Source organism: Oryctolagus cuniculus, chromosome 6, assembly GCF_051225735.1.
Source record: "Oryctolagus cuniculus isolate XC-2025 breed Fujian yellow rabbit chromosome 6, ASM5122573v1, whole genome shotgun sequence".
Taxonomy (NCBI): Eukaryota; Metazoa; Chordata; class Mammalia; order Lagomorpha; family Leporidae; genus Oryctolagus; species Oryctolagus cuniculus.
Window position 1 is genome coordinate 22,489,708 of NC_142872.1, and position 14,194 is coordinate 22,503,901.

General features: G+C 40.6%; 1 protein-coding gene across 6 annotated transcripts in view; it reads right to left on the reverse strand.

Annotated features, from left to right (window-relative positions):
- Positions 1-1,338: 1,338 nt before the first annotated feature.
- Positions 1,339-14,194, reverse strand: part of KIF3A (kinesin family member 3A) — a 62,068-nt gene continuing 49,212 nt past the window's right edge. For 4 of the 6 annotated variants that reach the window (XM_070076093.2, XM_070076092.2, XM_070076091.2 and 1 more), the window contains 8 exons: positions 13,386-13,542; positions 12,478-12,658; positions 12,157-12,267; positions 10,025-10,150; positions 8,485-8,538; positions 8,106-8,174; positions 6,804-6,928; positions 1,339-4,678 (listed from right to left, as the gene is read on the reverse strand). In XM_070076093.2, the coding sequence (XP_069932194.2) occupies positions 4,630-4,678; positions 6,804-6,928; positions 8,106-8,174; positions 8,485-8,538; positions 10,025-10,150; positions 12,157-12,267; positions 12,478-12,658; positions 13,386-13,542 (872 nt within the window). In that variant the 3' untranslated portion in view covers positions 1,339-4,629. Of the gene's footprint in view, positions 4,679-6,803; positions 6,929-8,105; positions 8,175-8,484; positions 8,539-10,024; positions 10,151-12,156; positions 12,268-12,477; positions 12,659-13,385; positions 13,543-14,194 lie in introns of those variants that run through there. The other 2 variants (XR_016236089.1, XR_016236088.1) reach the window with 2 other exon arrangements.

The window sequence follows — 14,194 nt, forward strand, 5'->3', positions numbered from 1 at the left end:
GAGAGCTGGATTGGAAGTGGAGCAGCCGGGACTCAAACCAGCACCCATGTGAAATGTTGGCACTGCAGACAGTGGCTTTACCAGCTACGCCACAGTGCTGGCCCCAAAAGCTGTATTTTTTTTTTTTTTTAAAAAGTCCTTTGAGGGGAGTCCTTTGGGCTAAGCCTCTGCCTGCAGTGCCAGCATCCCAAATAGGTGCCAGTTCTAGTCATGGCTGATCCTCTTCCAATCCAGCTCTCTGCTATTGCCTGGGAAAGCAGTAGAAGATAGTCCAAGTGCTTGGGCCCCTGCACCTGCGTGGGAGACTTGGAAAAAGCTCCTGGTTCCCAGCTTAGGATCAGCTCCAGCTATTGCAGCCATTTGGAGAGTGAACCAGCAGATGGAAGACCTTTCTCTCTGTCTCTCCCTCTCTCTGTAACTCTACCTCTCAAATAAATAAATACAATATTAAAAAAAAAAAAAAGTCCTTTGAGACTGTTCACAAATGCCCAACTTTGCAATTTTTTTTAAATTTTTATTTATTTGACAGGTAGAGTTGCAGACAGTGAGAGAGAGAGAGACAGAGAAAAAGGTCTTCCATCCTATGGTTCATCCCCCAAATGGCCGCAACAGCTGGAGCTACACCAATCCAAAGCCAGGAGCCAGGTGCTTCTTCCTGGTCTCCCACGCGGGTGCAGGGACCCAAACACCTGGGCCATCCTCCACTGCCATCCTGGGCCACAGCAGAGAGCTGGACTGGAAGAGGAGCAACCAGGACTAGAACCGGGTGCCCTTATGGGATGCTGGTGCCACAGGTGGAGGATTAACCTAGTGCGCCATGGCACCACCCCAACTTTGCATTTCTTAAAGCAGCCTAGCACAGTGCCTGGTAATCAACGTTCATCAGAATAATGTATGAGTAACAATAATCCAAGCAATGCTATTGTTGTGGAGATTGTTCCAGCTTGTGAAGAGTTGTCGAATGAGATCATGGTATTGTGACCACTAAGCCATGTTTCATCTCACCTTTCAGTGGGCTACATTTTGCACATGTTTCTTTAAGGTATGACTGGAGAACTGGTCTCTGTTCTCAAAAACCTAATGCAAAGGACAACAAAACTTGAATATTCTCAGTGGAAAAATAAACTTAAATCAGTGAGAAGTATATTTAAAAATCTCTCTCCCAAATGTCTATTTCTCGATGACTTCTGTTTAAAACTCCCACACATTAAGAATTTCTGGGTGGGAAACACACAGTTCTCTTTAACCACATGACCTTTAGAGTACAAATGCAAAGAACCTGCTCATTAACCTCAGGATGGAAATAAACACAAGCATTCATAAAAGACCACTACTATAGGCACTTGGTAAAAGATTTTTATTTCTTATTTAACCATGCTGCTTGTAAACATACAATACTGATATAATACAATTTGAACAAATACAAATTATACATAAAATAAAATGCAAGTGTGGCTTTCAAAATCAATGCAACAAACTCATCGTTCAATTTGTAATTCTAGCCAATATACAGCATTGTAGTAATGCTACTGAAATTATCAATGATTTAAGTCAGAATACAGTGTAAGTTCAAAGGCACGAGGAAGACCTATGTTTTTTTCTAGTATTTTAGAAACAAAGATAATTAAAAATGAAAATAAATGTACATGTGAGGAAACTGGGAAGACACTGGCCTTCTTAAATGTAAACTGTCCCATTCCTTAATTCATGGCCCTGATGCAAAGACATGGACTTTCCTTCAGGCGAGCTAAGGGGAAAGATTAGAAGCAAACTAAAAAAACAAAAACAAAAACGAGCAAACAACAAAAAAAGTCCCTAAACCATAATAATTTTTAAAGCACACTGCAGACAAAGTAGCACTCCTCTCTCTGCTAGCACATCCTTAAACTTCTTGATGCAGAAAGAAATCACCCTTTTTCCAGAAGGTAAATAACACAGCTTGTTGAGAGGATTCTATTTACAGAACAAACGTGCAGACGCAGATCCCTACGCCCTTGATTAATCTTATATTTACAAGAATCTGAACAAAAACAAGGAATATGATTATATTTTAAAACACTACCTATTTTTATATATAATTACAGGGTTATTAAAGAATATACTATAAACCCTAACATTTGACCAAAGCTCCTTTTAATAAATAAATATTACTTCTTAAATTAAATGGAAAAGAGAATACTCATTCAAAAACTTATTTATATATATGTGCCACTCATTTCATTTTAAATCTGCATATTTATTTCACATAAGGAGGTTTGTTCATCTATATTCATTCACGAAATTAACACTGAAGTTACAAAATACTTCATCTGTGGACAAAGGCACAGTAAACGTGAAGAAACCACAGAACTCCTAGAGCCGGAGTTAAATGAACAGCTCCAAGTCACTGCCCATATTTTCATTCCATATCCAAGGCTGGCTTTCATGGTCAGTTTCCTATCTCTCAGGATGAATATTTAGTATTCATCTGATGTAAGCATTGTCCTAACACAAATGCTCAAATGATAACGCAGCCTGCTTCAAAAATTTCTCAGTATTTTGACTTTTCATAGATGTGTTTTCCTTACTGTGTTGGGGTAAAACAGAAAAAATATGTAACAGAATAGCTTAAATTTCTATAATGTTCTAAAATAATTCAAAAGTTATTCGTTTTCTACCTGAATTGCTAATGGTTAAAAAGAAGCAGCATTGATCTTAAAAATTAAGATTTCTGTAATTACTAACACTTACAGATGCATTACCAAAACATGTAACATTTGTCAAGATATACTGTCCCAAAAACTCTTACAAGACACATGTTCACCTCAAGTTTTTGCAGTATCAAAGAAGGGTCCCACGGAGCAGTTATCAGCTAACTATCTTACACCCCACAAAGAAAATGCCACCAGCGAAATGAATTCTCAGGACCTAGGAAATACTCACCATGCACAGGCCAGTTAATATTCCACTTCCGGAATGCACTTTAAACTTATGGACACATTTTTACCACCACCTCACCATCTTCCATTTTCACTCATCTCCACACTATGTGCCCATTAGAAATTGCAAACCAATATTTAACCAAACTGATAACAGCTAATAAATACTAATTTGAGAGGTTTAAAACTTGCAACCAATGTATTTCAAAACTGATTACATAATTTTAAAGTGTATTTATTTTAAAGGCAGAAGCAGGCAAAGAGAGAGAGAGAGAAAGAGAGAGGACTCTTTCATCCACTGGTTCATCCCCCAAATGCCCGTAACAGCCAGGCCTGCGCAGGACAAAGCCCACATCCAGGAACTCCATCCAGGTCTCCCGCACTTACGCCACCACTCGCTGCCTCAGGGATGCATCAGCAGGAAGGTGGGTCAGAAGCACAGGAGTCAGGAATCAAATCAGCACTCTGATACGGGTGGAGTCATCCCCATCCATGGTTTAACCCACTGTACCACTCTGCCCATCCCTGATTATGTAACTTAAAAACCCACAAAAGATACATTAAGTGGTTCAGGAGTAGTAGCTTAGCTTTCAAAAAACATAAAAATGTTTTAAAGCATTCAATCAAAGAACAAGTAATTCTATCTATTACAAATTACTATAACACATAATTTGTATTTTTAAAGGAATATGGTTTAAGTGGGTTAACCAACATAGGAAATTCGAAGAAAGTTTTATTGTTATAAAATAAGAACAAAACCCAAACATGGTGTTTTAAAAGATTAAAAGATGATTTTTTTTTTCCTTGAATGAATTTTTCTGGAAAATGCAAACCCTTCTAAATTGGAAGACACAGAATCATTCCCACCAAAATTTGGAATCAAGCAAAGCCAAGCACCCATAGGCCACACTTCAAAGTGAACCTTTAGAAAACACAAGTCCAAACACACACAAGTGGCCAGTACTTCAGCTTCCTAGCTTTCTGTACCACCTGTACTTAGGTACAATTCCGTGTTTTAAGGGAACATGAAACAAGAGCAACAAAGGAAGTACACTTGAATTCAAAGTGAAAAAAAGTCCAGATGAAACACAGCTTCACCTTTAAAAAAAAAGTATGCTTTCAAAGATTGACTGATGAATCATAAAATTTTCTACGGAAGACCACTAAGACCAATCATCTTACACTTAAGATGCAACGAACATTAGTATAAACACTAGGACTTACTGAAGCAGGCTGGGCAGGAGAGTGTGAGGAGAGAATCATTTCTCAGCTATGCACCTCAACATTCACATCTAACAGCACAACACAGGACAATTCAATCTGCTACTTCCCATGTGCAAAACAGGACACACTTTTTTACTATTTTGAAATTCTGGTATTTAAATATACGTAAGTTGAGTAAATCACTAGCAGATTTATACATACATCTAAACCGCCAATCTATATAGCACAAAAAGCTCCTCCAGGCTCCCTACACAATACAACTGAAGAGGAGTGTGACAATTTGAACAATCACCAGTTGTACAATTTCAGTATGTCATATTAATATATACAGACTAAACGTTATTAAGTAAATTATTTCCAGTCTTACGTCATGATTTACAGCTTCCATTATTTGAAATTACACAGACGTCTTCAATGTTTTAATTAAAGATTTTGTCCAGCCATGAGAATATCATTAATTTTTATTGTAACTTCAAGTCTATAACATTTACTGTAGCAAAGAGTCAATCACAGTTTCAGGCTTTGCAGAACGTTTTCTGTTTGGAGAAGAGAAAAGGACAGCACAAATGCTTTCTTAGAAGGTGGAAACACAGACACATCCTGTAGCAGACACACAGCGTGGCCGGAGCCCAGAAACAGGCCAGCGTCTGACACTGAGCAGGCTAGGGAAGGTCACCTTGAGGAGGGACAAGAGGCTGCCACCCCACTCCACCATGCCAGAGCTGTGAAGGGACGGGCAGACGATAGTTTCCACTTTCTACACCATGTGACCAGGCCAAGTGAGCTGTGTGGTTGCCAAATATTCAGGTGAATCCCTTGATTATCTCTTGTGGCAAATACTTTCATACATATGTATGAAAGTTTGTAACCTCTCACCTAAATGCTAAAGAACATAAAAATGTGTATACTTTTTTTTTTTGACAGGCAGAATGGACAGTGAGAGGGAGAGACAGAGAGAAAGGTCTTCCTTTTCTGTTGGTTCACCCCCGCAAAGGTCACCGCGGCCGGTGCTGATCCGAAGCCAGGAGCCAGGTGCTTCTTCCCGGTCTCCCATGCGGGTGCAGGGCCCAAGCACTTGGACCATCCTCCACTGCACTCCCAGGCCACAGCAGAGAGCTGGACTGGAAGAGGAGCAACCGGGACAGAATCTGGAGCCCTGACCAGGACTAGAACCCGGGGTGCTGGCGCCGCAGGAGGAGGATTAGCCTAGTTAGCCATGGCGCCAGCAAAAATGTATATACTTTTAATATGCAACTAACTCCAAGTGCCATTATCCCTAAATTATAAGTGTTAGGTTATGTCTTTGAGGTGATGTAACACAAAAACATTAAGACCATATACAACTTCTCCCTACATACAACTTAGAAGTCCAGGTACTTAAAGCAGGGAAAAAGCAGGTTTTTTTTTTTTTTTCTAAGATTTATTTATTTATTCAAAAGGCAGAGTTACAGAGAGGAAGAGGCAGAGAGAGAGGTCTTCTATCTCCTGGCTCACTCCCCAAATGGCCACAATAGCCAGAGCTGGGCCAGTCAGAAGCCAGGAGCCAGGAGCTTCTTCTGGATCTCCCACATGGGTACAGGGGCCCAAGCACTTGGGCCATCTTCCACTGCTTTCCCAGGCCATAGTAGAGATCTGGATCAGAAGCGGAGCAGCTGGGACTCGAAGCAGCACCCATATGGGGAAGCTACGCCACAGCGCTGGCCCCAGCTCGTTATTTTCTAACATTTCAGGAATTTCAAGTCTTAGAATCACATGGAATATGCTGAATACCCCTCAGTGAAGGGAAGGGAAACAAGAAATAAAGCTCTAGCCCAGAACTCCCACATTCTGATTTCCGTGGGCTTATGTGATGATATACAGATACCACCCAACAGTCAGAGTCGCACCCAAAAGAGCAGGAAAGACAGCCAGAGAAGCTTCCCTTCACTGGTCATTCAAAAAAATCAAAGTTCTTGGGGAATGCTTATGATAGGAAAGCTATTCAAAATAGCACAATATGTTGGAGTCTAACGAGAAAAACTAACCAGCATTTCACTAGAAGATGTAAGAATTCAGGAACTGGGGGCCGGTGCCGTGGAGCAGCTGTTAAAGCTGCCGCCTATAGTGCTAGCATCCCATATGGGTGCCAGTTCAAGTCCCAGGTGCTCCACTTCCAATCCAGCTCCCTGCTATGGCCAGGGAAAGCAGTAAGAGATGGTCCAAGTCCTTGGGCCCCTGCACCCATGTGGGAGACCAGAAGAAGCCCCAGGCTACTGGCTTTGAACTGACATAGCTCCAGCCGTTGTGGCCATCTGGGGAATGAACCAGTAGATGGAAAACCTCTCTGTCTTTCCCTCTCTATCTCTCTGCCTCTGCTTCTCTGTAACTCTGCCTATCAAATAAATAAGTAAATCTTTTAAAAAAAATAGAATTTGGGAATTAAATAAGCAAACAGGTGATCCATTATACATCTGGGAAGAACAGAATAGATTAAAAATAAATTTTACAACTCAGGAGTATTCAAATTATTCACTCAAATTGTAATTTTATAAGAAATTTGATTTTTAATACATCAGCAAAAATATTTCTCAGGCTAAATAAGTATATTTTACCTTTCTTTAAATGTATCTAATTAGACTATCTCAATGTATTCACTGCATGGAATTTAAGAACAATCCTTACCTTCTCCCCGTCTTTGGCCTTGCTTTACCCTTTGAAGTCCGTGGCCTTTCTAATTTCATCAAAGACTGACGCAGACTCTCCTCAGTATAGGCAAGATACACATGGGAAAGGTCCACTTCGAAGGGCTGAAGGAAAGAAAGAAACAAAGCACTCTCACAGCAGAGTTAAATCAGATTTGGGGGCAAATTTTAAATACTGAAAACATTTCTAAAAACAACATAGAAAACAAAAGCAAACAAATATCTAAAGACATCTTCAAGTCCCAATATCTATAAAATGTTCAATATGGATGGGAATTGTGGTGCAACGGGACATCTGCTTTCCATGTTGGAGTACCTTGGTTGAGCCTTGGATACTCAGCACTTCTAATCCAGCTCCCTGCTAATGCCCATGCCATCCAGGTGGAAGACCCAGATGCAGTTCCAGGCTGCTGGCTTCTGCCTAGTCTAGCCACAGCTGTTGCAGGCATTTGGGGAGTGAACCAGCAAATGGAAGATTCTCTCTGTCTCCCATCTCTCATCCTGCCACTCTGCCCTTCAGGTAAATAAATCGTAAAAACTGGGGCCAATGCTGTGGTACAGTGGGTTAAGCCACTGTCTACAGGGCCAGCATCCCACATGAGCACCAGTTCGAGTTCTGAGTGTTCCACTTCCAATACAGCTCCCTGCTGGTGTGCCTGGGAAGGCAATGGAGGATGGTCTAAGTGCTTGCACCCTGCACCCACGTGGGAGGCCCAGAGAAAACTGCTGGCTCCTGGCTTCAGTCTATCTCAGACCTGGTCATTGTAGCCATTTGGAGAGTGAATTGGTGGATGCAAGATTGATCTCTCTCTCTCTGTTTCTCGCTGTAACTCAGACTTTCAAATACAATAAATAAATCTTTTTAAAAAATGTATTCAACAAAAGTTTGGTGAATAAGAAGCCCTGACACACTATAACTTCCTTAAAGATAGAGAAAAAGTGTTGCCATTTTCCCTAAAGCTACTCCCTCATCTTGGTGACCCAGGATCAGAACTAATTTTGAAAAGAAAGACTCATTGTACTTTCTAACCACAGCCCCATTGCCTGGAAAGGTGGTGAAAGGAGAACTCCAAAGAAGGACTTTCTGTCAGTCTTCTGGTAGAAATGGTAAGTTTCCCATTATGATTGACAGGACTAATAATTACCCAATCATAGAGCAACTATTTCCAAAACATTAGTCATTTTCAAATACAGCCTATTAATAGATACCAGGCTAATAACACAATTTAAGGATCCATTTCTATAAAGAAGCAACTGTATTTTTTTTTTAAAGTAATCTTACATCTTTCTCCTTTTTATCAGGTACTGGAGTTTGCTTCCTCATGTTATTCCCTGTGTAGGCAACACATTTCTCAAAAAAAGAAAAACAGAAGGGAGAGAAATGTCATAATTAGTAATCAATACTATAATCTAGGTAAATTACTGCGAGATACACTGAAGTTACACTAGTAAGACAGAAAGGGACCCAAAACCATTCAGCCCACATAAGTCATGGACTCCTGCCTGCTCTCTGTGTTACGGTCAATTAGAAAAACATCCCATCCACATACTGGATTCTTATCTGACTCACACTCTGGAACTTCTCCCTCCCCATGGTAGCCAGCACAACTCCTAGCAGAGGAAGGACGTCAGCAGTACCTCATGAAAGGTGCAACACTCACCAACTGCCATTCTCCAATGTCTTCATTCCAATGGACATAATTTTCAATCATTTCCTTTAAAAAGAGTCAAAACCAGCCTATATTTAATGCTTAATAACACTTAAAATATTGAAAAATATTCATAGAACTTTTAATAATGTTAAATGATGACAGTTAAATCTTGGAATGGGCATTTTGCCTAGCAGGTGAGATGCCCATGTTCTACTCTGGCACACTTGTGTTCAATTCTCACCTCTGGCTCATCACTCCAGCTTCCTGCTGGTACAGACCCTGAGGGGCTGCGGAAGAGGCTCAAGTAATTTGGTTCCTGCAATTGGAAAACCTGCTTGTGCTCCTGGTTTCCAGCTTTGGCCCTTGTCCAGACCCCAGTCATTGCAGGCATCTTTGAAGTTAATCAGTGGATGGGAGCACACAACCTTGCCCCCTCCCCATATATAAATTTTTTTAAAAATGTTAAGTCTTAGGGGCCAGCACTGTGGCACAGTGGGTTGGGACTGCTGACATCAACGCCAGCATCCCATATGGGTGCTAGTTCAAATCCTGGCCACTCCACTTCCAATCCAATTCCGTGCTAATGCACCTTGGAAAGTAGTGGAAGATAGCCCAAGTACTTGGGTCCCTGTACGCACGTGGAAGACCTGGATGAAGCTCCTGGCTCCTGGTTTCAGCCTGGCCCACCCCTGGCCATTGCAACCATTTGGGGAGTAAACCAGCAGATAGAAACTCTCGCTCTCTCTCTCTCTCTGTGACTCTGCCTTTCAAATTAATTAATTAATCTTTTTTTTTTTTTTTTTTTAAAGCTAAGTCTCAGGGCAGGTGCTATGGCATAGTGGGCTAAGTCACCTCTTAGGATCGCCTGCGTCCCCTATCAGAGTGCCAGTTCGAGTCCCAGCTACTCCACTTCTGATCCAGCTCTCTGCTATGGCCTGGGAAAGCAGTAGAAGATGGCCCAAGTCCTTGGGTCCCTGGACGTGTGTGGGAGACCTGGAAGCAGCTCCTGGTTCCTGGCTTCAGATCGGTGCAGCTCTGGCCATTGCAGCCAATTGGGGAGTGAACCAGTGGATAGAAGACCTCTCTCTGTCTCTCTTTCCCTCTCTGCCTCTCCTCTCTCTGTGTAGCTCTCTCGAATAAATAAATCTTTATAAATAAATAAATAAATAAAAGAAATCTTAAAAAAACAACAAGAACTAGTCTCCATAAGCAGGGAGAAATAGCACAAGGGTTTTATTTATCCTACTTACATGATAAAGGATTTGAATTAATATGAACAGGACTTACACCTTAAGACTAAACTGACACAAACCTGAGTTCCTCCAAAGAGCTGAGAAATTCCTATTTGGATACTTAGACACTCAGAGAGAGTTCCATATTAAAAAAATTAACAACTAAAATAAAGCTCGATGGCACTCATTCTGTAAAATTTAGGGGCAATAATGAAGTGTAAATATTTACCATCAATGACCTTAGAAATTAAATTTGCTTGTTTCTTAGCCCCAGTCAACCCCTAGTAACCATCCAGGTGAGAGAACTTTTCACATACCTGATAATCCTGAGGTATAAAATTATCAATAATAAGCATCTGAAGTCGAAGCTCTCGGCTTAGTTGCCGGATATTCTCCAATAGGCCTTCTATTTCCCTCTGATGTTCTTGCTGAAGATCAGCCATCTACCAGAAAATTCATGGAAATATTATTCATAAGCAAGATGTTAAACACAAAATAGTTACACATGACCGAGGAAACTGATTCAAGAGGCCTTGTGAGACCTTACCCAGTTCTTATACAAAATTATGGATAGAAAATGGGGCTGGCGCTGTGGCGCAACAGCCAGATCCCACATGGGCACCATTTCGAGTCCCAGCTGCTCCACTTCTGATCCAGCTTCCTACTAAGGCACCTGGGAAAGCAGCAGAGGATGGCCCAAGTGCTTGGGTCCTTGTACCCATATGGGAGACCTGGTTAAAGCTTCTGGCTCCTGACTTCAGCCTGGCCCAACCCCGGCCGTTGTAGTCATTTGGGAAGTGAAGAGGTACATGGAAGATATCTCTCTCTCTCTCTCTCTCTCTCTCACTCACTCTCTCTCTCTCTAACTTGGCCTTTCAAATAAACAAATAAATAAATAAAATCTTTAAAAAAAAATATGGGTAGAATGACACTACCTCCATCTATTCATATTATTAGTTAAGGAGCAAAAGTTTAAAAGCTAAAATTAGTTTAATAGTTACAATTAAAAATTAAACATAAAGGAAAAATTTTATTTCATTAAAATCAGAAGCACATATTAAACTTACTTACACACTTTTTTTTTAAGATTTATTTATATATTTATTTGAAAGTCAGAGTTAACAAAAAAAGGAGAGACACAGAGAGGGCTTCTACTCACTGGTTGACTCCCCAAGCAACCACAACAGCCAGGGATGAACCAGGTGCAATCCAGGAGCTTCATTTGGGTCTCCCACCTGGGTGGCAGGGTCTCCAGCATTTGGGCCATGTTCTGCTGCTTTTCCTAGGCCATTAGCAGGGAGCTGGACAAGAAGTTGAGCATCTGGGATTCAAATCAGCACCCATGCAGGATGCCAGCATAGCAGTTGGTGGCTTAACCTGGTCACACTACAACACCTGTCCCTACTTATGAATTTTTACTCAACAAAACTTCTGGGGTGGCATTGTGGCAGAGAGGGTTAAGGCTACCAGCAGCAATGCTGGAATACCATATGAGTGCCGGCTTGGGTCCTGGTTGCTCCACTTCCAATCCAATTCCCTGCTAATGTACTTGGGAAAGCAGTGGAAGATGGCCCAAATGTTGGATCCAATACCCATGTGGGAAACCCAGATGGAGTTCCTGATTCCTTGCTTCAGCTTGGCCTAGCCCTAGCCATTGCAGCCACTTGGGGAATGAACCAGTGGATGGAAGATCTATCTTTTTAAACTGTCTTTCACATAAATAAATAAATCTCTCTTTAATCATATTTATTTATTTATCTGGAAGACAGAGTTGGAGAGACAGAGAGACAATCTTCCATATGCTGGTTCACTCTCCAAATGGCTATAACAGCTGGGACTGGCTCAGGCCTAAGCCAGGAACTTCATCTGGGCCTTCCATGTGGGTGCAGGGACTTAAGTACTTGTGTCATCCTCTGATGCTTTCCCAGGCACATTAGCAGGGAGCTGGATCAGAAGGGGAGCAGCCAGAATTTGAACCAGCATCCATATGAGACGCTGACATCACAGGCAGTGGCTTAACCCACTTTACTAAATGCCAGCACAAAATAAATTTTTTTAAAAAAGGGACTCCTTTTTAAAAATTCAGAATTTTACTTGAAGGTAATGTTTCTCGCCTTTATTTGAGAGGCAGATAGGCAGAGAGAGAAGGACAGACAGACACACAGAAGAGAGTGCATTCTCTCATCCCCGGGATCACTCCCCAGACGCCTGCAACAGCCAGGACTGGGGTGCGCAGGAGCAGGCAGCCTGGGATTAAATCCAGGTTTCTCACATGAGTGGCAGGTACCCAACTACTGAAGTCATGACTTCTGCCTCTCAGGGTTAGCATTCGCAGGAAGCTGGAGTCAGGAGCTTGAGCTGGAATCAACCCGGGCACTCTGATGTGGGATGAGGTATCTCAGCCTCTAGGATAAACAACTGCCCCATAAGTAATTTCTAAGAGACTGACCTCCGACTTTGCAGCCATCAGCATTGTCCACACTTTCTTTAATTTCTTGGTCTTTCCCTGTGCTTCTTCTTGCAAACTGGTATATTTTTCTTCAATATCCAAGCGTTCTTGCTATGGCAAAAATTGGTAATCTTCACAAATTTTTTTTGTTAAATCACAAATTCAGTTTTTTTACAAATCATATGCTCAGCAATTACTAACTTCAAAGCAATCTATAATTCTGCTTTAAAATTTCATTAAGAAAATAACTATTTAGCTTTTTATTTAAGAAGTTAAATAACTTAGGTAAAGTATTGAACTAAGAACACAAAGTCACATCACCTCTTTCTCCTCGAGTTCTTTGCGAAGTTGCTCTGCTCTTTTCCTCCTTTCTTCCAGCTCCATATTAGATTCTTCAAGAAGTTTTTCTTGTTCTTCAGCTTTGGCCAACAAATCAACACCACCAACAATGACCTTCTTCTCCAGTGCAGATAATTTTTCCAGCAAAGACTGATGCTCTTGTCTGTTGAATAAAATCAGAGTATTTTAGGGGCCATCACTGCGGCATAGTAACAGCGCCACCTGTAACACTGGCATCCCAAATGGGCACCAGTTGGTATCATGGTTGCTCTGCTTCTAATCCAGGTACCTGCTAATGGCCTGGGAAAAGCAACAGAAGATGGCCCATGTGTTTGAGCCTCTGCCATCCACAAGAGAGACTCAGATGAGGCTCCTGGATCCTGGCTTCAGACTGGCCCAGTGCTGGCCTTGGTGGCTATCTGGGGAGTGAATCAGCAGATGGAAGATTGATCTCTGTGTGTCTCTAATTCTGACTTTGAAAAATAATAAATCTTTTTTTTTTAAATGAGAGTCCTTTATATTCAGTATTGTACACTGTTCTCCTGATTTCATTTCCAAAAATTTAACAAGAATTTGAATCACAATTTCAAAACAGAAATATAATTATTTAACATCTCTAACAAATTATACCACTGGGTAGTATTAATTCAGGACTCAATCCATAATTCAAATTCACAGATTGTTTTTTTTACTCCCACACAGAGATGAAATAATGAAAACAGAGCTAATCTTAGAAATATATCACATACAATAGGATCTTCTATCTAAAACAGTAACACTGGAGATAAAAAATAAAGCTTTTCATTACTATTAAATTTTCCTGCTTATATATCCTATGAAAAACACTAGAAATTTAGATCACAAACCCATCTCAATTTAATAATACTCACTGGGCTTTAAGAAGATCTTTTTCCCGTTTTTCTAATTCAGCTCTAGCCTTGTTTCTTTCTTCTTCTTCCATATCAAGCTTTGTTTCAAGTGCTTTTCTCTCCTTATCAATTTTTGCTTGCATTTCAACCATCTTATCTGGGGAAACTTTCTTTTTACCTATTTGAGTCATTCAATTGCAACAATCACTAAATTAGTCACTGTTTTAGACTTATAAATTATCTTCAGTTTAGAAGTGCCTATACTCCTCAGAAACACAAAATCAAATATCAGCATTTTAAAGAAATCAAACCAATAATACCCTTCATTTCTATTTGTTATGTTTCTACAATAACTTTTTAACTCATTGCTACATTCAAACTATTATCCAATTGTGCCATGATAACTAAGAAGAAAAGTATGAGAAAGAGAAGCAAAATAGATGAGTAGAAACAAAAGGGAAATAAAGATAAACAGAAAAGTCAAACAAAAAATTTTTGTTCCCCAACATTAAAAAAATCAAAATGATTCTTCAATTACTTTTTCCTGATAACCAAGCACAAAATCAAGCAGCTTCTCAAAATATCTTCCCCAAAACCACATAAAGTATATAAGTCAAAGTTATATAAAAGTATAAAATGCACAGATAAAAATATCAGACAGAATTCATATGAAACAGGTTTTATTTTTCAGAGTTTTCTAAAGTTTTTATTTAATAAAATTACTAGGCCGGCGCCGCGGCTCACTAGGCTAATCCTCCGCCTAGCGGCGCCGGCACACCGGGTTCTAGTCCCGGTTGGGGTGCCGGATTCTGTCCCGGTTGCCCCTCTTC